General features: G+C 43.3%; 2 protein-coding genes across 6 annotated transcripts; both read left to right on the top strand.

Annotated features, from left to right (window-relative positions):
• Window positions 1-7,157: 7,157 nt before the first annotated feature.
• On the top strand, window positions 7,158-15,336 carry stub1 (STIP1 homology and U-Box containing protein 1). 4 transcript variants are annotated; one of them, XR_015111618.1, is made up of 9 exons: window positions 7,169-7,300; window positions 8,047-8,276; window positions 8,415-8,613; window positions 9,539-9,704; window positions 9,778-9,853; window positions 9,958-10,014; window positions 11,480-11,596; window positions 12,936-13,624; window positions 13,902-15,336. XR_015111618.1 is itself a non-coding variant. In XM_086196004.1 (8 exons), exons 2-8 carry the CDS (start codon window positions 8,163-8,165, stop codon window positions 13,059-13,061), a joined length of 855 nt encoding a protein of 284 aa, XP_086052130.1. In that variant the 5' UTR covers window positions 7,158-7,244; window positions 8,047-8,162; the 3' UTR covers window positions 13,062-15,334. The 4 variants fall into 4 exon arrangements, 3 of the variants coding, with proteins under 3 accessions (XP_086052130.1, XP_086052129.1, XP_086052131.1); XM_086196004.1 differs by having other exon boundaries at window positions 7,158-7,244; window positions 12,936-15,334; XM_086196003.1 differs by having other exon boundaries at window positions 12,936-15,334.
• A 685-nt stretch (window positions 15,337-16,021) lies between these two features.
• On the top strand, window positions 16,022-18,750 carry LOC147239521 (C-reactive protein-like). Of its 2 annotated transcripts, XM_086195782.1 has the most exons (4): window positions 16,022-16,158; window positions 16,290-16,353; window positions 16,442-17,098; window positions 17,986-18,750. In XM_086195782.1, the coding sequence occupies exons 1-3, from the start codon at window positions 16,156-16,158 to the stop codon at window positions 17,050-17,052; spliced, it is 678 nt and encodes a 225-aa protein (XP_086051908.1). In that variant the 5' UTR covers window positions 16,022-16,155; the 3' UTR covers window positions 17,053-17,098; window positions 17,986-18,750. The 2 variants fall into 2 exon arrangements, with proteins under 2 accessions (XP_086051908.1, XP_086051907.1); XM_086195781.1 differs by lacking the exon at window positions 17,986-18,750 and having other exon boundaries at window positions 16,442-17,965.
• The last annotated feature ends 6,584 nt before the right edge of the window (window positions 18,751-25,334 follow it).

Raw genomic sequence — 25,334 nt, forward strand, 5'->3', positions numbered from 1 at the left:
GCTGGGAGGAAATTGAAGTTGATTTTGCATTTGCACAGACACACAATCTGTACTTTGGTATGGGTGGCACAGTTGTTTAGCTTTTTCACGTCTCTCCTACTAGCTTCAGACACTATTAATCTGTTTTCATGCTCAGCCCCATCCAAAGACAGGCAAACGATCCAGTAGTGAAAAAAAATAAACTGATGTGGATCCGGTCGCATACAGTATTACGACCAAGCATAGTGCAGACATTCAGTGGCATCCAATAGAACCTCTTCACTACACTGAGAAATCACACAAAGATGGGATTTAATCGCCCTTCGATTGAGCGGTTCTGAAAAGCCGACCTTTGACCCCCACAGCTCTGACCCATAGCAACTCCTCCCATCCTCCAGGGTTCAGCGCTTGTCACTGGTCATTTGTCAAACTGATCTGATTACCGTCCAATTTGGGATCCGCTGACTACACACTTCTAGGATCAAGAAAAGCTGCTTTCAGCATTTTATACATGACAACAAATAGAAGGATTGCCGTGGGAAGAATAAAGGAGTGGGTGTGGTGATTTTAGGTAAAAGAGACAGAAACAGCTTTTAACTGACATAAGTAGGACAGAACGCTGTTCAAGAAAACAGAAAAAAAAGCACGATTTCACACTCAATATCAAAAAAATGTAAAGGGAGAAGAACAGGAATAATCAGCAAAATGTCATGCTGATCCCATCTTGTCGTGATGATTCACACACACGAAAATGACAACGTGTGACGTATCAACTATTAACTAAACAAACAAAAACAGTGAATGAGCCAGGGAGATCCTGGTCACATCACGTGGCTTTGGGAAACAAATGTAAAGCCCCTTCTCGTTCACCGCGGTGCATGTGCAAGTGAGCTAACACGCTAGCCCGCTAGCATCAGTTGCCGATGGACACAGTGACAGAGGAGAATAATTCTGTTATGTTTATTAGTATTTAATATCAGTTCTCAGTTTACCAGTTAGTTATTATAGTTTCACGGTGTTAGTGTTGAACGTTTGATGCATTTGCTAAAAACTAGCGTGTCTGAATTAACAAACACGATACACTTATTCAACAATGGGAGGATGTCGCGATAAACACTTTATAGTACAGCTCATGTTCCTGAGTGTAACCGCCCCATCATTAGTAAAGAGATACCCAAAATGTATGCATTGTGGACAAGGAAGTCACAGTATGATATTATTCAGAAATTATATGATATTTTGTATAGTAAATTTACTGTTACCAAGGGGTATTTTAGTGGAAAGAAGAAACAACTGAAAATAGGCCATAATTCAATTTTCCCAAAAACCCGAATGTTAGCTCTTTGACCCGCTGTGGCTTGCCTGCAATTTAACTCTGTCTTCTTGCAGTAGCTAGTATGTATTCATGCAAAATAATGACGCTAGAAATTGTGGGACATTTCTGGAGAATACTGGCTGTATTCAGTGTTACCAATGTCCCAAATACTAAAACAAAAAGAGTATCAAAAAGAACTGTGTGTACTGTGTACAAGCTATGGCTTAATAATATGTTGATAACTGTTTGGACTGCAATGGTTTCATGTTGCATGTTATTAAGTTTCCACCCATGTTGACAAAACTTTGGCAAATACAAGTGCGTGATTTTTTTATTTATTTTTTGGCTAACATCTAATTTTCAGTCCAATATTTTTACAAGAGACCTAATCCATGTCTGATTTTACCAATGTCAATATTATCTGTATAACTACACTACTACTACACTGGTGAACACCCAGGGAAAAGATATCGAGACAGTGGACTCGTAGTACCTGGGCGTTCACCTCAGTAACAAACTGCACTGGTTCACTAACACTGATGTCCTGTACAAGAGGGACCAGAGTCGACTCCACCTGTTGAGGAGACTGAGGTCCTTCGGAGTCTTCAGGACTCTGCTGAAAACTTTTTGTGACTCTGTTGTTGCATCCGCCATCTTCTATGCAGTAGCCTGCTTGGGGGGGGGGGGGGGGGGCGGATGCACAGACAGAGACAGGAACAGGATCGACAAACTGGTGCGGAGGTCTAGCTCAGCGCTGGGATGTCCCCTTGAGTCTGTGGTTGTGGTGGGTGAGAGGAGGATGTTAGCAAAGCTAACATCCATCATGGACAACCCCCATCACCCTCTGCATGAGACCGTGGGTGCGCTGAGCAGCTCCTTCAGTCAGAGACTGAAACATCCTTGCAGGAAGGAGCGCTTTCGCAAGTCATACATCCCAACAACAGTGAGACTCTACAACGCTTCTTGACTCTGAGAGTCACTCGGACACTTTTACCTCCTCCGTCAACCCCCCCCCCCCCCCACTGTAGTCACTTTACACACACATATTTATCATTTATTTACTTATTTATTCATCTAAATACCTCCAACCCTCCACCCATAATTGCACACTGTGGATGTTTGATGTCTTGTACATAGTGTTTTGTACATATGTAACTCTGTATATGATGTTCTTCTCCTCTCTTTGGTATATTTAACTTGTCTCTCCTTTCTTTCTGTAATTTGAGCTGTGGTAACACACATTTCCCTGTTGCGGGATCAATAAAGTTCTATCTGATATGATCTAATTCAATGAAAATGAGTTGATATGATTTTACGTGAAAAATGTATGTTTTTCCTCACTTCCAAAACATCTGGAAAAGCCTAGAAATCATACTTCATAATTTCCTATGACTAAAAAAGGAGCTACGATAGAACAGGGTTGGCCATCACACTGATACTGATATATTCAAAGTTGCCATTATCTGCTGATAATGTTGACGTCCCAGTACTATTATGCGTCTTTAATAACCACCAGAAGTGTTTTCCTGATAATGGTGCAAAATCAACACACACAACTCAACCCCCAAAACAAACCTCTGTCTAGCCAACACACACACAGGCACACAGACACAGAGACACACACACACACACACACACACACACACACACACACACACACACACACACACACAATTAGCCCACTGCTCATTATGTCTTCTTTGGCTCCGTTGGATTATGTTGGAGAGTGGTGTTGGGGGCAGGGTGGGATTTGATGACCCCAAAGAGCATGACCCGAGGGGACACTGGGGGTGCTGGGGTGGGGGTGAGGGGGGGCACAGTGGGACAGGGGGTTGGGTCATCACACACAGGGAGGGAAAGTAACTTCTTGGTGCCTCTGCTGGTGGTGCTCACTCCTGTGAAGTTGCTCATTGACTTCTGGAGTTAAAACACACGGATTTGTCCTCACCAGCCGACTGACTGAGCTTCAGCTCGGCAGCTGCTGTTGACTTGATAATGTGATGGCGCGACTAGAACAAAGCTCATTATAATTATAAAAACTCAGTTTTGTCGTTAAAGCCAGCAGTTAACCAACAAATAAACAAATATTGTTTCCATCTGGAAGTACTTGTTATTTTAATTAATCATTCAGCTTCTTCTTTTATTTTTCTTTCTTTTACATGGGAATGCAATGGTGAAGGGTGGGCGGATGAAATTCCCCCCGCATCCCAGAATGAGTAAGGCCCAGAAGTTTTGATTTCCCTCCAAAAACTTTGGTCCATTGTGAAGCTTCTCCCCCACCACTTATACAAGCCACACAGCAGCCGCCTCCACCCCCAGCCGTCACACATCAATCCACGGTGTGTTTATGTGTGTGTGTGTGTGTGTGTGTGTGTGTGTGTGTGTGTGTGTGTGTGTGTGTGTGTGTGTGTGTGTGTGTGTTTTGGGAGTTGGGGGTGTCTCAGCCAGTGTGCTGTTGACCCCCCAGGGTGTTAAAACATTTTTTGCACAAACACGACAGGTTTCAAAAACAAACTCTTTGAATTCAGTTTTTCTTTTTTCTTCTCTCTACAAAAAAAAAAAAAAAAATTAAAAGCAAATGCAAGACTATAACACTACCAGGCACTGATGGGGGTGTCGCCACCAGACGTGATGGAGAGTTCCATTTGCTGACTGCAAATATCTTTTCAAGCACTCTGACCCTTCGCTGAGGATTGTGCTGATTAAGATTTCCTCTGATTCCTGAAAATTCAGAGGTTAGTGCAACTAAATGTGCACTTTGTCGTTTGTGTGTGAGAGGTTTGATTTGGAGGGTAGGAAGTCCACACTCTCCGTTTGTGGGGAAGCTTAATCATGGATCCAGAGGTGTCTCAATGACCTGTGACCCCTTGGCTTTTCTCTGCTTTAATTTAACATCAGCATATCCCTCCTCCAACCCTTACCCTCAAAGAGATTTCAGGCATAATTACACAGTCTGTTGTCCTCTATAAATGATTACTTAACACTTCAAAATGTTAAATCGTGAGAGGAAAATGCTTGATAGAACTGTTCTGGTGTCAGTTATACCATTCAGAGCTGGGAGTTTCTATGTGACACCTGCAGGTTTTGGTCAGGAATTCACTCGTCACATTCAACCACATTACAGTGCAGACATGTTCCTGTCCTGAATGCTGTTTAACTGCATCTTAACAATCATGCCTCCAAAATCCAAATTCAATGTTTAAACTCTATTGACTTGTGGCTGTTATGAGAATTACAAAACTGATTTATCAGCTGATTAACAGTCAGACCAGAAAAATTTGAGCTTTGATCTATGGATGCTCTGCACTGTGATTTAACGTTGATTTGTGTGACATAAATATTTTTTTTAACTTGCAGAGAGGCACAAGAGATTATAGTCTGGAGGATTTGTGACATCACACAAGTCCTGGCCCCTAAAATTCAGCCAGTCACTCTCTCCTCTTTCCAGCAGCAGAAACCGTGTGCTGACTGTAGGACATGATGTCAGCTTTCACAGTGAACCACCATAGCAGCGAACAAATCAAGCTTACAAGATGCAAAACAAAAATAAGGGATGAGTGTATTTGAGGTACAGCCAGACAATAATTTCCTTGAGCCTCATCATCTTTCAGTTAAAAGAATGGAACTATTATTTGAACTTTTTTGTCCCAGTTCTAGTTAGTCTATGAGTCTTACCCTTTCTCAAAATGAGCAAACCCACCGAATAAAGGAACGCCATTTTGGATAAATACAGCTTTTGTTTTACCCATTTACAGCTTTTGTTTCCCCCTTAATGCTTATGCTAGTGCGTTGGTTCTTTTTCTCTTTTCAGGTGCTTTGGCCCTGAATAGCGGAGACCCCTGCCAAATGGGAAAAGGACTACACAGACAGAAAGAAAGAACTAGAATCAATCAGGAAGTGGCAGCTTTTCAGCAGTGCCAGAAGAGCCGGGCAACTTCCTCGTCTTGTTGCCAAGGTGACTGGAAGCTCAGCCAGCTGGTGCAGTGGGCAACAACAGTTAATGGGGGGGGGGGGATGCTGGAGGATGACGGTTGGGATATGAGACATTGAGCTGAGAGCTGGTTGGTGAGAGACGACGGTTCGAATCTAGACACAGAACACTTCAAATGAACGGTCACAATGCGCACAGTTTGTTTCTATTCTAATCGTAATCCTTTGCAAACAAACTCCTAATCCCTCCAATTACTACTCCCGGCTTTAGAACGAAGGGTTTCTCCCTCACAGTATACAGTTGTAGAATTTTGTTCAATCTCTAGAGGTTTGCATGGCAAGAAAATATACAGAATATGACTGTACTTTTTTTCTCTTTAGACTATAATAACTAAAAAACTGATTGCAGTATATTCTGAGCAACTCTTAATCAGATCATGAAGGGAAAAAAAAGGAAAACGAAATAACACCTCAGTCGAGATGTAATTTGAAAATTTGAGCCAGTTAATGACATTAATCCTCTCCATAAATTAGCTTCTCATTGTTGAAAAACACACACTGTATGGGATTATGTCAGTGTTTATATTCTGGGTATGTGAAAGCACGTTTCAGCCAACAGGAACTGCGAGCAAGTGTCAAAGGATTTGTTGACTCATAGAGCTGGGGATTTCAGAAATGGCATTTAAGGAGAAAAAGAGGGATTATTGTGGACTCGTCACAATGCAAATCTTTTTTTTTAAGTGCAGAATGTGTATTTTTGGTTGTAACTATTAATGTCATCTTTGTATTTTTGTAGCGGTTTGAGCTCAGAATGACTCGTGGTGTACTTGTGTGATCCGCCTCAAATTCAGACAATATGAAGTTAAAATTGTTCACTTTTACTTGACGTTGTCAGTGAGTTATTCATTTAATTACAATTTTACCTGTTTTTTTGAGTTCTTCCCAAATCATTTATGAGAGAGTTTATTTATGAATTTGCTGTTAACCATTTAATCCTCACAGTGCTGCATATAGAAGTACATAATTGGTGTGTTACCCTGTGGTCATAAAAAAGGGAACTGGGGTGAGTGGGTGTTCTGGGGAACCAAACTGGTGCAGATAGGCAAACACAGCTGGGGACACACAGCACTGGTAGTGTGATTCTACCGCTACCCCCCCCCCCCCCACACACACACACACACACACACACACTCATTTATCAGTGTGTTTGCTCAAAGGATGGGTCCTAATCTTCACACACATTGATCTCTGATTGGAGCCTTCACAAACTGGGATGAAAGCTACTCCATCCACAGTCACAGGCTCACTAATAACTCCACGGATAATCTTGAATGTTCTTTCTCATTATAAAGGCCCCCAGACACCCGGGGGTCATCCATGGAACTGCCTTTGTGTGGTTGCATTTCTCTGTGGGTGGGATGGCCTGATAATATATACTATCTTGATAATAATCTAACCTAAACCTGACAAAGTCTTCAACACTTGATCATTGTCTTGTCAGGCTAAAAAAAAAAAAAAAAAATCTGTGGCATACAAGTATAGTGTTATTATTTTTCCTTATTATCAAAAGTCAGAATTTTCAGGGATTTATTGGAGTTTTTCTACACTTCTTACAGTCTAAAAAAATCACAATAGTATTAGATTCATCTCTCTATGTGACGAGTTTGCCTAAAGAAATTCCAGTTAACACCTCAATGAGTTTTGAATAAACCATGTGATCGGAGCACCATCTGCTGATAAGACTTTGGATTGCGACTGGTCTCTCAGTAATATATGTGGTTTAAAAGAAAACTTTGACTCAACAATGCAGTCGAAAATCGTGCAGATACGCAAAGGAAACCGACAAATTTTCGACAAACACAATATTTTCATTTAATTGACAAAATGCGTTTTAACCATTTATGGCCTGATCGAGAAAAGTCCTTTCGGCTTCCGTAGACGTAGGTAAACGCTTGACGTCAGCATAACAACAACAACCTGTCATGACATCTCGAACGAGAGAAAATTAATCGAACAGGAGGTGATTTTACATCATATGAAATCAGTTTTGCTTGTATGTAAGCTTTCAATCAGAAGGTGAGGATTTGAAGCTACACACTGTTGGCACCAAGAATCAAACAACGACTCGCATCAAAACGGCACAATTAAAGCTGCCTAGCATACGAGCTAACTGAGCGTTAGCGAACTTATTTTCTCTATTCTGCATTTGCATAACGGCGTTGAGCCGAACTAAACACCACGGCTTTTAACGGCCCATGGTGAGTTGGGGTTCAATTCTCGACTTCGTTTGTCCTTAAATTTAGTGTTAGACTTCGGAAAAATGTAAATTACCCCCACCTGAGTATGCTAGGTAGCTAATTAGCACTCGGTTAGCGCCGTTCTGGTTTTTGCAGCTAATCAAAGTTAGAGGTATTGTAGCTGTCTGTGTTGGTTTCTGTGTGTTCTGTATGTCGCTACTTCTTGTCTGCAAAAAGGGATTTTTTTAAGTGCAACCCTCTTAAAGCCCCTACCCACCAGTGTGTACCAGATAGAAGCCTGTACAGAGGCTGCTAGCGTACTGGCCGGTTGATGAGAGTTCAACAGTTAATGTTCTCCGATGTCTGGTTTGCTAGCTGGGTTGCTCATTTCCGTCACGTAAAGAGTTAATTCACCGGCAGCCTGGCCACCTCGCTGTGTTTTTCAGTTGTGTGCACAGTCAGCGAATGCGTTTTGGGTGGCATCAAGAATTGCACCTAATTTGCTCAAGACGCGCACTGGGGGCGCATTGCGGGGCCTTCACGTCGGGAACACTTGGCATAACTCGCATGGTTTCTCTGATCCAGATTTCCAGATTCGGGAGGGACGGGGCATTCTTAAACCTGTCGGTTTGCCAGCCGAAGAGACGGGGAACAGGATAGGGAAGCAGGGCGAGGCGGGCCCCGCGGAGCCGGTGGAGAAGATGGCCGGCAGCCCGGAGAAGAGTTCCACCGCGCAGGAACTGAAGGAGCAGGGGAACCGGCTGTTCCTGTGCCGCAAGTACCAGGAGGCTGCTACATGCTACAGCAAAGCTATTGTGAGTTGATAGCATTGTAAAATGAATGCCAGGTCTTCCTTTATGAACACTCTAGAATGTTCAGGTCAGAAGAACAGAAAAGATGACTACCCTCCTTCATTTACAAATGTGTGATGATTCCTCTGTCCTGCTTTCTAGAACCGAAATCCATCTGTGGCAGTGTACTACACCAACAGAGCTCTGTGCCATGTGAAGCTGCAGCAGCATGACAAGGCTCTGGCAGACTGTAAGCACGCGCTGGAGCTGGACAGTCAGTCTGTCAAGGCCCACTTTTTCTTGGGCCAGTGTCACCTGGAGCTGGAGAACTACGATGAGGCCATTGGAAACCTACAGAAAGGTGAGGAAAGTAAACGCCTGCCGCACATAGAAGAGATTTCTTTTTCTCCACGTGATAATTCCAGTAAAGTTGAGATCTTCCCACTGACCGTTGAACCTCACTGGGACCTGCTGGTACCTCAGTGGCATCCAGTGGCACATAGCAACACTGAGAAGCGACTTCTCATGACAGGTCAGCAGCGGTAAACTGTGTGTTTATAGTAAACATTGCCTTTTTTCCCTTCTTTTTTTAAAGGTTATTTTCAATTCGGAACATACGTAATAATTCAGTACATTAAAATCATGTACATGCTTGGTTGTCAAGGAGAAAGCAAAGCAAAAACATTTTAAAAGATGAAAAACTACGTTTTACTTCATTTAATGTCATGAAGGGCGGCCATTAGACACCACTGCCTGTGTTTCTGTAAAGGGATTTTGATTTGCATTTTGCTTGTTTAGATTTTTCTTAAAACAGTTTAATGCGCAGAACTACCTAAAATTTGGGGGGGGGATAAAATATGGTGTTTTATATTGTAATATTGTGCAATCCTAACATTCCCCCAGCTGCCATTTTTTGATGGAAATACTCACTATGTTCTTCAGCCTGGTTTATTTGCTTCAAACCCTGCATCTGCTGCTAGATGCCACTCAGGTGCCCTTAGTTGCTACTGAGGTGCTGGTGCCAGCCTGAAAGTCGTGGCTGGATTTTATGCTTTTATTTCCCTCCATTTTTTTTGTAGTATTTGGTTGTACATTGTTATATCCCTGTTGTCAGTGCTGATTCTAGACTCAACGTCATCTAGTCAAAAGCAAAGAGAACAGAAAATTGGAAACCTCCATGCCGCTGATATGTAGCTTTGGTCCCTAGAAATGTCTGGAGTGAAATAAAAAAAACTGTAGGAACGATAATTTTAATTCAACATTCCTATTTACGTGTATTTATGCAGCATATAATCTAGCAAAAGAACAGAGGCTGAATTTCGGAGATGACATCCCCAGCGCCTTGCGTATCGCCAAGAAGAAACGTTGGAACAGCATCGAGGAGAAACGCATCAACCAGGAGAATGAGTTACACGCCTATTTGACCAAACTCATATTAGCGGAGAAAGAAAGGTGAGAGGCAAACTCAGGCTCGCTTTTACATTGCAGAAATGTTGTCACTATTAAATAAATTTGCACCACGCAGAGAACTGGAAGAATACAAAGAAAAGCAGGATGACGATCAAAATGGAGGGGATGCTACCAAGTTTGCATCAAAACATGTACGTTTGCACCTCTCTGTGACTCGTTTAGTCATCTTTTCGGAAGCAGATATCTAGCTGAACATCCATAAAGCTGATCTTTTGCCGCTTTGTAACATCCCCAGGACAAATATCTCATGGACATGGACGAGCTCTTCTCTCAAGTGGATGAGAAAAGAAAAGTAAGTATGAAATGTCACTGCAAAAGTGATATTTCTTATGTGTTTAGCCCAGGTATGCACTTTGTGAAAGGCGTCTGATCAAAGAGTGAACTCACGACTCATCACGCTCACCCACACGGGTGCATTTTTGTGAACAGTGTACACCTACTTCACACCATTATCTTTGATCAGGGAAGCAACGATAGAAATAGCCTGACTCGGTGTGTGTGTGTGTGTGTGTGTGTGTGTGTGTGTGTGTGTGTGAGTGAATTCTTTTTTCCTGCATTTTCTATTCAGTCTACAGTTCTGCGTCTGTGACAAATGCGTCTATTGCGTCCTATTTCTGGCACCAAGCTGTGTCCATGGCAACTATCGCTGTTCGTTTGCCAAGACGTGCGGTTGATTAGTTATCCTCGTTATAGATAGTTGTTGACTCAACTGAGTCAGTAGTTGTCGTGGAATTGCTATATGTGATAGCTTCACGCCGCCTGTCAGCGAGGTGTTTCTCTGCCACGTCGGAAAGTGTCAGGCACTGGAGTACAGATCTTAAATGTCCTCGTTATTTTCAGTCAAAAAAAGGTACCTTTTTGTTTGTGTTTCTCAACAAAAGGCCTTTTTTGATGTTTCCGTTAATTTCTCAGGAAATCTAAAACATTTTTAAGTGACTACAGACGTGTATGATGGTTTCAGGTGTAGATTTGTTGTAATCTCGCGCAGTTTGCTCAGCGATTTGATGCAGATTCTTCGACTGGTGCAATTCGAAATTTTCTCAATCTTGGTACCTGGTTCAATTTTGAGCCATTGTGCCATCGATGGGGGGGCACAATGAAACAACAAAATACAAAGACCTGTATACTCAATAGATGTATGAGATGTTTAACTGACACAAAATCAAAAACAAGATTCGGGGGTACGGAAGGAATAAATTGTTGAGAACGCTTGGAAGGACCATGAACAGGTACGTTCCCTGTCTGTGGGAAACGTCCATCGGTGGCGCCTGAGAGGAGGAACACACATTTTCAGTCCTTTCCTCTTCGAATTGACCTCTTTCCTTGTAAATTTTTTTTTACATTTGAAATTCACATGATCCAGGTCAGTGTGTGTGTGTGTGTGTGTGTGTGTGTGTGTGTGTGTCTGAGCTCTTTAATGACAGTACACCTTATTTTTCTCCCCTAACCTGCATTCTGTAAAGATTCACTCAACTCTGCCTTTGTATCGTGCAAATAGTGCATCGAAAAGAAAACATACAATGTGTGGGAAAAGTAAACCTTACCAAGTTTGAAAAAATATATTCAAAGATTGAGCTTAGACACCATATTTAATGTGACATTTGGATGTTTGAATGAAAATATTCATTAAACTGTCATAAATGTGCGTTGATGTATCACAACTTGAACACAGCAGTTTGTTAGATTTCTATAACAGTTGAACTCCAGCTGTGTGTGTGTGTGTGTGTGTGTGTGTGTGTGTGTGTGTGTGTCTCCAGAAGCGAGAGATCCCAGATTATCTGTGTGGGAAGATAAGTTTTGAGCTGATGAGGGAACCCTGCATCACACCCAGCGGTATCACCTACGACCGCAAGGATATTGAAGAGCACCTACAGGTAACCGTGAGCTCCATTCACCTCCAGGGGTGTAAAAAAGAAACCCTTTCGCACCCGCCGTGTGAGTACATGTGTCAATAAAGGCGAGAAAATAAATCAGCGGAATCGGCGAATAAATGACGTACTTGAATCACTTGTTTTAAACGTCAGTCAAACTTCCGTTCCACTGCCAGGACCAAAAATGGTGGTTGATGCAAATATCAAGAAGAGGTCAGATTGCCATCTCAGCATTTTTATTGTCGTTTTCTTTTGCGGAATTTTGCAAAACCTCGGTCAACCAGAGTGCTACTCACACTGGAGAGGAACACGCTCTCCTTCAATACCCAACAACAGCAATTATAATAACAATAATAATAATAATAATGATAATAATAATAATAATGTCTTCTTCACCTTAGTGCCGTCTGTTTACTTGGAGGGCAGCAGTCGTTTACTGAAAGCCTGCTTCTAAAACTTCTCATCAGCTCTGTTTCATTTAATTGATTTTCTCCTGTTCTCACATTTTTCTCACCTCAGATCAGAGCACCAGATTAGTGCCATGATTTGGTTTCCCTCTCTCAACCGTACGCGAGCCGCCTTCATTTCTGTCCTGTGACGCGTCCGTCACATTTGTTTTCAACCTCTCAAATTGCCACTTTTGCCCTGTTCTCATCTGCTGGTTGAAAACCTCCGAGCTCCGCGTGTTCGTCGTCACTGAAGCAGCTGCTGTGCCACAGTTACCGCATGTAACTGTTCTGAGACAATGTTAAATGTCATATCAGGGATTTTTCTAGTCACAAATGAGACCCGGGACTTCAAACTTTCGATTTCACTCCACCGACGGAGCGGAATCTTGTCGATTATTCTCATGTGCAGCTGGGAGGTGAATGAATCTGAGCAGAAACACTCCTGAAAGAAATCATGAAAGGAAAAAGCAAGAAATTTACTATAACAGTGTCAGAAGAACCTCGTAAAAGGACCCTCACGTCAAAGGTAGAGAAAGTAGGATGTTAGAAATCTGATACACGTTGGCCGTGGTGTTTTTGTTGTCCATTTACCGCATTAATGTCATATTTTAGTTGACATGTCACGATAGCAAATTCGTCAGATGATAAATGGCCCATCAAATTTTATATCAAATATTATTATCAAAGTGGTAGTAAATTGTAGTACTCAGAGTCAGATATCAGGATGACAAAGGCAAAAAGATACACGAAGGTATATCATAGCTAAAATACATTTTAAAGAAAATGAGCAACATTTTGATGAGAAATCTACCTTAGAGAGTGTTGCAGGCTGATGAGAATATTTGTAAATGCTATCACAGATTCTAATCCTCCTGATTTACCTGCTCTGGCAGCGAGTGGGTCACTTTGACCCTGTCACCAGGAGCCCCCTGACCCAGGACCAGCTGATCCCCAACCTGGCCATGAAGGAAGTGATTGATGCCTTTATCCAGGAGAACGGCTGGGTGGAGGACTACTGAGATGGACCCCTGCCTTCCATTTCTCCATTCGTTACCATGACAACTCAACACAGGACTATAGAGAACAGATCACCCCCCCCCCCCTTGCTTGGATATGAACTTCTACACAAGCAGGAAAAGCCACACTACGGACTACCGAACGGGAGCCTTGTACCACGCTCTGCCTCTCCTCCTCCTCCTCCTCCTCCTCCTCTTATCTTCGCTGTAGAACTTCCTGCTCCAAACTTGTGAGGCGTCGTGTTCGTGGCCTGCTGCTCCCTTTAAACCCCCCCCCCCCCTTCACCTCTGGCCATCCTCTTCTCTCTTCTCTCATGCTGTATCTCTTCTCCTTCACACTTTTCCCTGACTGCGAAATCAAGGGGCCAAGTCCTCAGGTCTCTCCATTTCCCTCTTCTCAGTGCCACAACCACAGGAAAGCACCCCTCCACCCTTTCATACTGCCAGTAGAAGCCACATGACGGTGGCGGAATTCATCATTTGGCGTTTACTCCAGCTGCTCCTTCCTACATTAAAACAGTGGAGCATTTACATGACATTCGCTGCCAAAAAACTGTTCTTCGAGGGTTCGTATGCAAAGTTTTACATCTTGGTATTAGAAAACGAATGCGTCATCCATATCTCGGTGTTTCAGTTCTGCCCCTCCAGGTGGAGCTGCAACTGCACCCACCCACATTCCCGACCCCCACCCCCCCACCCCCCATACTGTGAGATTTTGACTTCTTCTCTGCATATCAATCACAAACCCAGTAGACAATTTGAATAAGTTGAATGTATACATTATGTATTTAGTTTGACCCGATTGACCCACAGTGATTCAATTGTTTTTCCTTATTTTATCAGGACAATAGGAGATTTTCACGATAAGCGGCCTTTAACTGGAAACAGAACACGGATGGAAGCAGCCGCTTGATCTAAACAGAAATAAGACGAAACACAAACAAAGCTGTCACCTTGCTGGATATGTTCAAAATGGGTTTTGATACATGACCTGAATTATTTTTTAAAATTTTTTTTTTTTTAGGAGTCGATCCTAAAATGTGCTTTGAAGAATGGTCCGTGTGTCGTTGATGGACACGAATATATGCGCTCTGACATTGCGTTCGGCTCGCGCAGTTTGCCTGGAACGACTGTGGACGCTCACATCAAGCATGCAGTGAATTTTCTTTTCTGGGTTGTTTTTTTTTTTTTTTTTAGAAAGTAAAAAGATGGTTGTTGTTTTTTGTTTTGTTTTGTTTTTTTGTACGCGCCGAACCCCTCTGATCCTCTCTGCTGTTAATTTTACACATTTTAATTTTGACACACTGTCCTCTCACAAAGAAAAGCATCTGCAACAACTGTGAGCCAGTCATCGGCGGGGACCTAACATTCGGCTCATGAGTGTCACAACCTTCTTGTTAGAGATGCAGACGACCATCTTATCTCATGCATACCTCAGCTTGTGGACCGCCTCCCCGCAATCTCTGTAAAACACACTTCGGTTCAGTGCTATTAGTTTACAGGTGTTTCAGCTGAGTGTGTGTGTGCGTGCGTGTGTGTGCGTGCGTGCGTGTGTGTGTGTGTGTGTGTGTGTGTGTGTGTGTTGTCTGTGGGTGGCTCAGGCAGTGTAAATAATTTGCATCTCAGATTTTATTTCTTGACAAAATAGGGTTGGTTTTTTTTTGTTGGTTTTTTTTTTTTAGAAATCCCTGAGCTTGAGAAACTGTATTAAATGTAGATATGTTGATAAACATAAAACGCCCGGTTCCAGTTTTCATCCCCCCTCCCACCATAAATCATGAACTTTGATTGACTTTTTTGTGGTGTTTCTGACACTGAAGTATCATTAAAGAGATTTTCATGACATGACGACGCTGCTGCACATTAGTAATGCTTTTCTTTTTCCTTTTTTTTTTTTTTTTTGGTCCTTTAAAAAAATAAATAAAACGATAGCCATACTTCAAAATGAAATAGATGGAATGAATCCGGTAATAAATATGAGTTTGATGAATATAATGTTTGTTTATTTGTGTGTGCGTGAAAAAGTCTACCTGCTACGCTAGGAAATATTCGCAAACTTCAGGAGCTGAGTAAAGAAAGGAAGGACTTACACAATATCTTTTACCTTAAAAATGAATCTCGTACATCTGAATACTACAAAGGAGTATTAGGGCCAGGGAAGAGGAAAAACAAGAGGAGGAACTTCTTTTTTTTCATTATGCGCTTCAAGAAAAACTGAAGGAAATCAGAAAAGGGAAGGTTTTTTTTTTGTCATTATTTTGAAGTGGAAAGGTCAAGAAGAAATCTAGCTGTCCACGTCCACACTGTCTGAATGAGCAAAACTAGGAATTTCTACACTAAAGCCGTTTCTGACCTACAATGTCGCTAATTCACCGCGCAGGACGACTTGGAGAGGTGTGATGTATGTGATGTTTCACAGAACTTCCAATGGTTGACTCTAATCTTGAAATGTCACATTTGTTCTAGAAAATCCACAGAAATAAATCCTCCTCCTCTGAAATAGTTTGACTTTATTCTGGACATTTCTACTTTTTTTTTTTCTCAATGTGCATTATGAAATTAAAAAAATCCTCTGCTTCACTTTTTTTCTTCCTCTCATCCTTTGCCCCCAAAACTCAGTCCCAATAATCAGTGAAATCATCTGGTTTATGTATTTATTATTTATTTTTGCTATTGGTCATTGATATCTGGTAATCAGAAGGTCTCTGGTTCCATCTGAGGCTTTCCTGCTGGCCTTGCGTCTGCGTAAGACACTGAAGCCCTGACTGGAAAAGTGCAACATAAATCCAGTCCAACACGCTCAGACGTCGCTTCATACCTCCTCCGCAGAAGAAAATAGAGCCAAACACGCAGCAAATTTGCTATCTACTAGCTATGTATAGATTTGTCATGCTGTAAACTGTAGGCCGCTCTCTCTTGTGCAATAGAGACACACACTTTGGTGAAATGTGCGTGTGTACCCAGACAGGACAATGTCACTCAGCCCTCGCACACACAGTCTATTGTCAGAGGTGACATCACGGTTGGTGCCTGGAGACCAGAGGACTGAGCACGAGGGTTTATCGCTATAGAAGAACAGCGAGAACGCAGCATCGTCATGGTAAGAAAAGCTTTGTTTCCCCTTGAAAAATGTCACCACACATGGCCTCTGATGTGTGTTTTTTGTGTTCAATACTCTGTATGAGTTTGTCAGATGAGAGCTGATCAAGGGTGTCCTGTGTGTGTTCGTAGAGAGTCACCGTGTCCCCCGTGGTTCTGTTTGGCTTGTGTCTGACTCTCTCCTCAGCCACCCAAAGTAGGATTTGAACTACAGATTTCCATCAGACTAATTGGACTTTTGTTCTTACACAAGTTTAATCATGTTCTATGTTGGTCTGCTCCAGTGGGCCTCAGCGGCAAAGTCCTGGTCTTCCCTTATGAGACTGACTTCAGCTTCGTGGCCCTGATCCCTCAGAAGGAGATGGCACTGAGTGCCTTCACCCTCTGCATGCGTGTGGCCACTGAGCTCCCAGAAGAACGCCAGATCATCCTGTTCGCCTACCGCACAGCTGACTACGATGAGCTTAACGTGTGGCGCGAGAAGGACGGGCGCATCTCCTTTTATATGAGCGGCGACGGTGCTTTCTTTCACCTGCCGCCACTCACCACCTTCCGTACCAGCCTCTGCCTCACCTGGGAGTCTCACACTGGTCTTGCTGCTTTTTGGGTAGAAGGGAAACGTAGCACCTACCACGTCTACAAACCTGGACACACCATCCGACCCAGAGGCACCGTCCTGTTGGGGCAGGACCCAGATAAACACTTGGGAGGTTTGGAGGCCATGCAGAGCTTTGTAGGAGAGGTGACTGATCTGAATATGTGGGATTACGTGCTGTCCAGGAGCATGATCCAGGCCTGGCATTACGGGAACAAAGTCCGACAGGGCAACATCTTTGACTGGGCCACGATTGAGTACGAGCTGAACGGGAACGTGATGATGGTGGATGATGACTGACGCACAGAGGGGTCCCACGCAGGGGAGGATCAGGCCACAGAGATGGGTGCTGCACTGATACTGACATGCTTGCTAGTCTTATTTAGGTTCAGTGTTGTTTTTTGTTAGCGCCCTTTAGTTGTGTTAGGGCCCGGGAGGCGGGACAGAACCGGAGAAAAACGAACTGCACAATACACAAGCAAAGGCTCAGTAGGAATGTGAACTGGATTTTTTGGTTCCATGGGGAAACCCTTGCACTGTACAACACATAGTACACACACACACACACACACACACTGAGAACCTCCAGAGAAGAGAGCAGGGACTAAAATCCATGACACCCAAAGGCGTAAGTGTCTCAGGTTGCACGATTTAAAAAAAAAAAAAAAATCTCATGACAATAATTTTGACTGACGCAAAATGATTAGCGGTATTACCAGTCTTGTTCAGTTTCTTTAAGAATATGATGAGTCGGCGGGACATCTCTGCAGCACCACAGTATTACATCTGAACGGTATCCTGAAGAACTTGTAATCTAAACAAACACTGCGTCTTCCTGCAACTTGAAAATAGAAGACGGACTAAATTGCGATTTAATCGCGGCGCCTTCGTACTTATTTTTCTCTCCTTTTTTGATTCATATCAGCTCAGTTAGAGCGTCTGCGTTTTACTTTCATTTGCTGGGGATGTTCTTAGTTTTCTCTCTTTAATGTTCAAAGCAAACTGAACCTGATCCTAAATCAGTAACTGAGGTGGGGTTGGTGCTCTGACGCATGAGAGCATTGCGTAAAGAACATCTTGATGATTAGGGATAAATGTCGAAAGTGTTTGTAGTTCTATACATATATATATATATATATATATATATATGTGTGTGTGTGTGTGTGTGTGTGTATGTATGTATATATTCACATCAGACTTGCTGAAATCTCACCCTTCCATCATCTTTTGTAGGTAGACCGGTGAATGAGCACAAGCGGCTGATGGTGCCGTGTGTATCCATACGGTGGCACTCACACACAGAACGTTGTGTCACGCAGCTTCAGCATCCACCGATCTAATTTGCTAATGAACCGAGGACACAGAAAGCTGATTAAAATGTGAAGATAAAACTACTCTTATGAAATGTTTCAGGGTCCCCCCACCCACCACACACGGGTTTCTGTTTTTTGCAGGCAGAGTTATGAAAACAGCTCAAACGTCACAGCAAAGTGACTTTGAGGGGGAAGATTCAATTTTAATGGAATATAACTTACAACATTGTTTAGGAAACGTCTTGAATTGGTTTTTTTTTTAGTAAGTTGATCATGTAGAATAATTAATTAGACAGCATGTAAATATAACAACTACATCTTTTTTCTAGTTTTTATTTATTTATTTGTTATTTCTAACAAGCGCAAGGGAATAGAAGAAGAGAACGTGCCCCTGTTGGTTTTACGGACGCTGTTTGTCCACTGACAAGGATCTTCAAAGATGGAGGGGTACGTTATTCCTACAGTAGACTTAACAATTTAACAGCGCTCAAACAGCAATTATCACGTTTAAAATCCGCGGCTGTAATGTTGCCTTTGGTTAGCCTGCTCACTCATGAATTTTCCATGTTTCAACTGATGTAAGAACGCTTTTGGGTTTGAAATAAAAATCTTGCCGTGTGCATTACTAATAATGTTTGTAATGAAACGGAACATTTCTTCTTTGAAGTTCTACAGCTTCCTTTCCATCGTCATCATCATCATCATATTTTGACTTATTGTCAAAATGGAATAAGAGCATGATTCTAAAAGCTGTGTGTGTGATCACGTTGTGTTAAGTAATTAATATTTGTAAAATGCCGTTGTCATTTGGAGTCCATGGAGACAGAAAAACACCTTCCCTCTCACTGAGTATGTTTGCCATCAACTGTTTTTATTGAGAAAGTAGAATGGATTTTTCACTTCTATACATTTTATAAAGCAGCGCTGCATAAATAGGATTATTAATATGGATTATTCCATATCTGGAACGGATCAAACACTTCCTTCTTCTGCAACACATCCTTTTATTCCCGAAAGTCCTAGCAAAGCAGATGCAATATCAGCAAAGAGACACGGATGCATGCCAAATCAAGTCATATGGAGCGGCTTCGCTAACAAAGACTCTTTTACAATAAGCTCAAGGTCAGATCTTCTCCATCCAAGTGTAACGCAGCAACTTCCAGTATGCTGTCTCTGCTCGTCTCCATGGCTCCGTGCACTCATTATCCCTGCCTGCACCACCATCCTGACCTCCTTGCAGAGACGAGGGAGAAGTTTCCGGCGCACAGCCCAGGCTCCCTTGAGGGTGGGAAAGTGCTGCGTTCCGAGTGTGTGTTTATTCTGACCAAACCAGCCATCGGCTCTCCAGCAGCAGCTAAATAAGGAGAAGGCAGGGCCGATGAGTTCTGACTGCGGGTCAGCAGCCAAATGTTCCACCTTCTTGGATGTTGCAATGCATCAATCGCAGTGCCCACTCACTGTGCTGTAACACCTTTGTAGACCATCTGCCCATGCCTGGCTCCTCACACACACACACACACACACACACACGCACACGCACACGCACACACGCATGAAGGCTGTTCTGCATTCCATATATATTCATATACGAGGAGAAAACAACACTTGAATATTTTTGAGTGCTTGTGATGTTTGAAGAAGTTCAGCCTTTTTTCACCCAGAAGTGAATCACACAAATTTTCCTTCGATCAAACTACATTCTACTTCTACTAATTCATCTTTTTGTAGACAGGTTCTGAGATCACAATGCTCTGCTGTTTCTGCACCAAAGGGACACAAAGTATTAAACAGCAGGAAATATAATCAGGGGCCAAACCTCCCTCATCCCCATAATTATTCCTTCTGCGTCGTATGTTGCATGCATTATCCAACTGAGCAAACAGTTGCAGGGCTCCTCGTCCTGCTTGCGGAGAGGCCCGCCAGTTTGTGCCTGTGAGATCTGCATATTGGCCCATGGTGGTTTAAGCTGTCTGAGGCAAGGTGGTGCCGCTGACTGACTCTATGTCCATGCGTGTAGAGCTGGTGAAATGTTTTCCACGCGAGAGGAGATAGACGGCAAACGGGAGCCCGCGCGTGAGCCAGTGAGGGGAGACAGAAGGAGGGCCGTTCTGGATTCCTTCGAGCAACTCCAAATAGATTTCCAGGCAAAACATATTTGCATACGCAAGACAGTGCTACGAGCTATCCGAGGGAGCTGTGGCATGTGTGCATTGAACAGATGGATAATTTTTTTAGAGCTTTCTTGCAGAAATTTCAGCCCATTAAATTGAGATCTTGGGCATTATTCAGGCTGCTTTTGTTCATGAAGCTGACAGAGAATCATCAGGCTCAAGCTGCTCTTGTTAATCACATGATTCCCAAGAGACGAACGTGGAACAACATCATTTTAAAGCTTTGTACACGCGGGAATCCATGCATCAACTCACTTGTTTCATTAAATGACATCGTAAAAATCATGTTATTTCGATAGTACAGATCAGTCTGTCTAAAAATGTCAGTTTTCTTGCTCCTGGTCATCTTTGGTGGCTGAAAAGATGAAAGCAGGCAACCGACCTCAAATATTTCTCTTCTCTGGGTCGTACAAAAAGGAAAAAAACGACCCATTCAGAGTGATAAGACTGAGGGAATCTGGAGATGGATTCAGATTTTAAGCAACTGTTCACCAAAAACTTGATAGAAGGCGAAGATGAGACCTTAATGTCCCCTTTTTTCCTCTCTCTCTTTCTGTCTGTAATCCACCAGTACGGTCGCTCGTCCTCCCCCTCTGGGCTGCATGAAAAATTCACCAGGCCTTCCCATTAGAGTCAGTCTGAATCAGGGAGCAGGCGTTAACAATGGCCACACACGCCACTTTTATCACTCGACGCTTAGCAAACGCAAATATTATGTTTATGAACCACACAATCACAGCAAACACGTTTCCCTGCAGGTTGGGTGAAGGCCGAACTGAAGGTGCAGATGAATCGGCAGCAGTCCTGAGTGGTTCCAAACAGATGGACTATAGCCTTTTCAGTGCAGCTTTTCACACTGATGGCGTGAGACCTGACCTTTAGTGTGTGTGAGGGTGAGAGCAGTTGGCTTCCACCGGTGTGACACCTCCAGGCGGGACAGGCAGGGCCACGCAAACTACCTCTGAGTGAACTGCGCCGCGCGTCCAGGAGATGAACACAGTAACGTGACAACTAAATTCTTAAAGGTACATCAAGAACTGAATATTCAGTTTTCTGGTCGGTAACTAGAGACAAACGTGTAACAGCTGTGCTCTCGGGGGGGGGGGGGGGGGTCCAACGCAGCTTGTGAGAGGCCTGATCAAAGCAGGTGCATTGTGGGACGTTTGGCGGTAAAACTGCCTCAGTTTTGATCGGCCCCCACATTTACAGAGATGGGATTCTATATCACTGAAGTACCCACTTTGATGGATTCGGTTTAAATGGTCAGAATTCATTGTTAGATTTACATGTGTATTTGTTAACTCATTTATTGAGTTGACAGAATTAGGACAGAGAATATCAATAAACATGTCAGCAGTGGCGTCAACGTAAATGTGCCCGAATTAGCACAACTAGCAGTATTTGCATTGTTTCTTTTCTTACTTTCCGACTTGTAAAAGCAGAGTGAATGTTTTGCAGCTTTTTTCAGACGTATGTGCTGCAAATTCAAGACGTCTCTGTCCTTTGATTTTTTTTTTTTATAGCTGATAATTTAAAAAAACACACACGTTAACTACGGTTTTCTGACTTCCTCGAAACTTTTCTGAAGTGAAAAAAACGTAATTTATGTGTTACCGGTTTAATTAAATCAATTAGCAACACACAAATGAACTATACTTTAATTTCAGCTTCCTACAAAGTTGAAGAAACTCCATTTATGTTTTACCAGCTGAAGTCATTCAGTTAAATGTTTATTTTCCAGGCCTGGAACACTGCAGGAAATGATTATCTGATAAATGATGACAGCAGAGGACTTTTTTAAAAAAAAAAGTGCGTAAAGAACTCCTTACAGTATCGTGTGTACACAATATAATCAAACAATTATCTATGGAACGCTTTACCAAATTTCCCAGTGTAAAGCGTTGCATCGGAGAGTAAACCAGAGCGAGAGCCTCTGTGGTTGAGTGGGTTGTGGCTTTTAACAGTGAATTCCTCGCCGTCGCCTCTGGGCTGGCCTCTCCGATGAACATATGAGCCGTGCCACAGTGTGTGGCGCTGGGAGACGGTCCAGAGCCCCCTGATTAAATATTACAACCCTCTAAATGGATGGAGATTAGCCTCTGTGGGAATGTTAGGGCTTAATTCACCCCCCGGCCAGAAGTGTGTGCGTGCGTGTGTGTGTGTGTGTGTGTGTGTGTGTGTGTGTGCGTGTGCGTGTGTGTAGATATGAAAGGAAAAGAAGGGAGGGTACGGGGTGTTGTACATGTGCCCGAGTGTTAAATGGATTGCATATTTTCAGGTGTAGGTCAGCGGAGGATGAAGAGTGGTTTCCGAGGAAGGCGGCAGGGTTATAAAATCTTGACAACTCTTTACGCTTTTTCATTTTTATGATCATTTTTGGACTCACACAGGATGTCTCCTGCTGGCAGAGCATCATTCTACATATTAGAGAGGAGACAAAAGTAGAAGATAAACCTATTGTCTGTAATCAGATGTTGGGACCAAGCTGCACTGGCTGTACCTAATAAACTGGCAACTAAGAAAAAACAACCAAACTTGTTTAGTGGAAAAAAGGTATTTAGTTTCTTCACCTTCATCAGGTATATAAAATACACCTCTTTTTACTGAAAAAGTACTGATATTATGAAGTTGTTTATCCTTCTAAGTGTTCCTTCCACCTGCGCTGTGCTAGTTGTGCAAGAGACTTTGTTTCTGACTTGATGGTCATTTTGGAGGATTTCATTTATGTTGTTGTTGAGCTGCTGAAACTGAGAGGTGTTCCTAATTTTGACAACCCCAATTCATGTAAATGAGCCATTGTATTGCACTGCTTAAGTTTGAATCCATATACATACAAGTGCTGAAATCATTATCTTTAATGTCTAAAACAAATGTCTTCCGTCAGTTTAAAGGAGAAGCTACAAGATTAAGGCCTTTATTTATTTCATGAAAATCGAAGCGTTTGATATGGAATATATTCTTCTTTTTGGGCCACATGCTTTTGTATTAAAAAAAAAAAAAGTGGTGGACAACCTGCAGCCTCCTTTGAACGAAAGGAGAAGTCAAGCTCGCTCTGAGGAAACCCTCCTTTCAGTTTGTCCGCAGGTGTTAATGGAGTGATGACATGATTTAATTCACACGTATGGCACAAATTTCTGGCTGTTTCTTGAGATCTGTGATGCCGTCTCAACTTCCCTGCTGAATTATTGATCGTTTGGTTTTGTAGTTCACCGCGTTCAGAATGCTTTTAAGGACGTGAGTGCGTGTTTTGAGGTCTTTGCATGAAAACCCTAAACTTTATTATTTATAAACAAGCTCGGAGGGAAGGGGATCTATTTAATCATCTGCTGGCTCCGTTCACCTTTTATTGCACTTGCGTAGATGTGCAGCAGCAGCGGATAAACAGATGCTTCTCTCAGTCTTCCTGTGCAGAAGTGCGCATCGGATTTATCACTGCGAGGCCTTAATTCTCTGTTCATTTTCCTCTTATAATAGACAAACACATCCATCAAGCACACGCCACATATGTGTATAGTAGCTACACCCCCCCACACACACAATAACTCAATATAAACACGCCACATGTGCACACACACATAAGCACCCTGCGCCACTGGGCAGGGACTAGCCTGAAAGATTGAAAGCAATTAAAACTATCATCTGCAGTGGCTCTGGGCTGGCCTGTGGCTGCGAGGGGGGAGCTGCCACTGTGCATCAGCCTCTCAGTCTCAGCAACGCGCAGCGACATGAGAGGGAGAGTCGCAGTCCTCTCCGAAACACACAGGCACTGCCACAGCTCCCCCTCGTAAAATACACACATGTATGCTCGCACAAGGCTTTGTCATACAACTGATAGAATGCTGCTGATCTTTCACCCGCTCCTGAGTCTTCCTCTGAAAGTAAACATGAGGAGGAACGGAGCTGAAGTATCTCAGTCCACCGACAAAGCTGAGCTGTCACATTACAGTCTGACAGGGATAGATGTTGTAGGTGTAGCCTGAGGAGTGGAGAGTCCCCGGACGAGAGGTAACAAAAACACTGAAGAGAGAAAAAGTTACCAAGCAAATGATATGATAAGAATATGCTGGTACACACATTCGATGCTTTGTTTGAGCAAACACACACACACACACACACACACACACACACACACACACACACACACACACAGAGCTCATCAGTCAGTTATCATTAAGTCAGAAGGCTGTAACTCCAAGCTGTTTGAGACAAACTTGGAGCACTTTACCTGATTCAGATCCCTGGGAATGGTGGCTGTCTGGACTGTCCCTTAACAAGTCTCCTCAGGACAACCACGCCACCATTATCAGCTCCTGCTACTCTGTGTACCTCTCTCTCTTCTGCTCTCTCCGATCAGCTCTCGACCTGTCACTCCCACTTAGCATCGACATTAGCACCGGTGGTTTCCTCATCCTGGTTCTCTTCAGCCCTCCCGCCTCCATCTCCCCTTGGTATGTTTGAATACATATCTACGATATTCAGCCCCTTCTTAATTTGACAGGCCCCTGTTTTGTCAGTCTGACAGGCCCATAGCAAGACACTAATAGGCCACAGAGACCACCAGCAAAGGCACCAGCAAGGGAGGCCCCTGCGGTGCCAGTCCCCATCACCCTCCACGTCTCTCGGGGCGATGCAGGCAGGAGAGAGGGGGTCAGGGGTGGGGTGGCCAGGCAGCGGTGCTGTCACACCAGGCCACAGCAGACTGGACCAGGCCTCAGTACTGACACCCGTCACTGCTCCTCAATAACCCCCCCCCCCATCTCTCTCTCTCTGTCACACACACACACACACACACACACACACACACACACACACACACTAAATAAAGCTGAAAAAAGAGCAGCCAGTGGGGGCATCTTGGGATCTAATGACTGCGCCTGCCAGTCACAGCCTGGGCTGCAGTCATCGTGGAGATGTCTGCAGAGAGAGGGAATTAACTCCACGCTGGGTTTTTGTTGACAGATCCTCGCTGGAGCAGCTGGGACAGAAATGTGTGTAGGGTTGTATCTGTGTGTGTGTGTGTGTGTGTGTGTGTGCGCATGCTGCCTGGTTAATTGTGACCTGCTAAGCTCTGATAACGATTAATCAGTGGTGGTGGAGG

The sequence above is a fragment of the Aulostomus chinensis genome, chromosome 23, assembly GCF_037954235.1.
Source record: "Aulostomus chinensis isolate RoL2024-O1b breed Wild chromosome 23, RoL_Achi_v1.0, whole genome shotgun sequence".
Taxonomy (NCBI): Eukaryota; Metazoa; Chordata; class Actinopteri; order Syngnathiformes; family Aulostomidae; genus Aulostomus; species Aulostomus chinensis.

What these genes read in the sequence shown, in the direction of transcription:
- stub1 (XM_086196004.1), top strand. Translation starts at nt 8,163, where the DNA reads ATGGCCGGCAGCCCGGAGAAGAGTTCCACCGCGCAGGAACTGAAGGAG. An exon ending in CATTGGAAACCTACAGAAAG is followed by an intron (nt 8,614 to 9,538) that starts GTGAGGAAAGTA and finishes GTATTTATGCAG; the next exon opens with CATATAATCTAGCAAAAGAA. An exon ending in CCAAGTTTGCATCAAAACAT is followed by an intron (nt 9,854 to 9,957) that starts GTACGTTTGCAC and finishes TAACATCCCCAG; the next exon opens with GACAAATATCTCATGGACAT.
- LOC147239521 (XM_086195782.1), top strand. An exon ending in TCTCTCCTCAGCCACCCAAA is followed by an intron (nt 16,354 to 16,441) that starts GTAGGATTTGAA and finishes GGTCTGCTCCAG; the next exon opens with TGGGCCTCAGCGGCAAAGTC.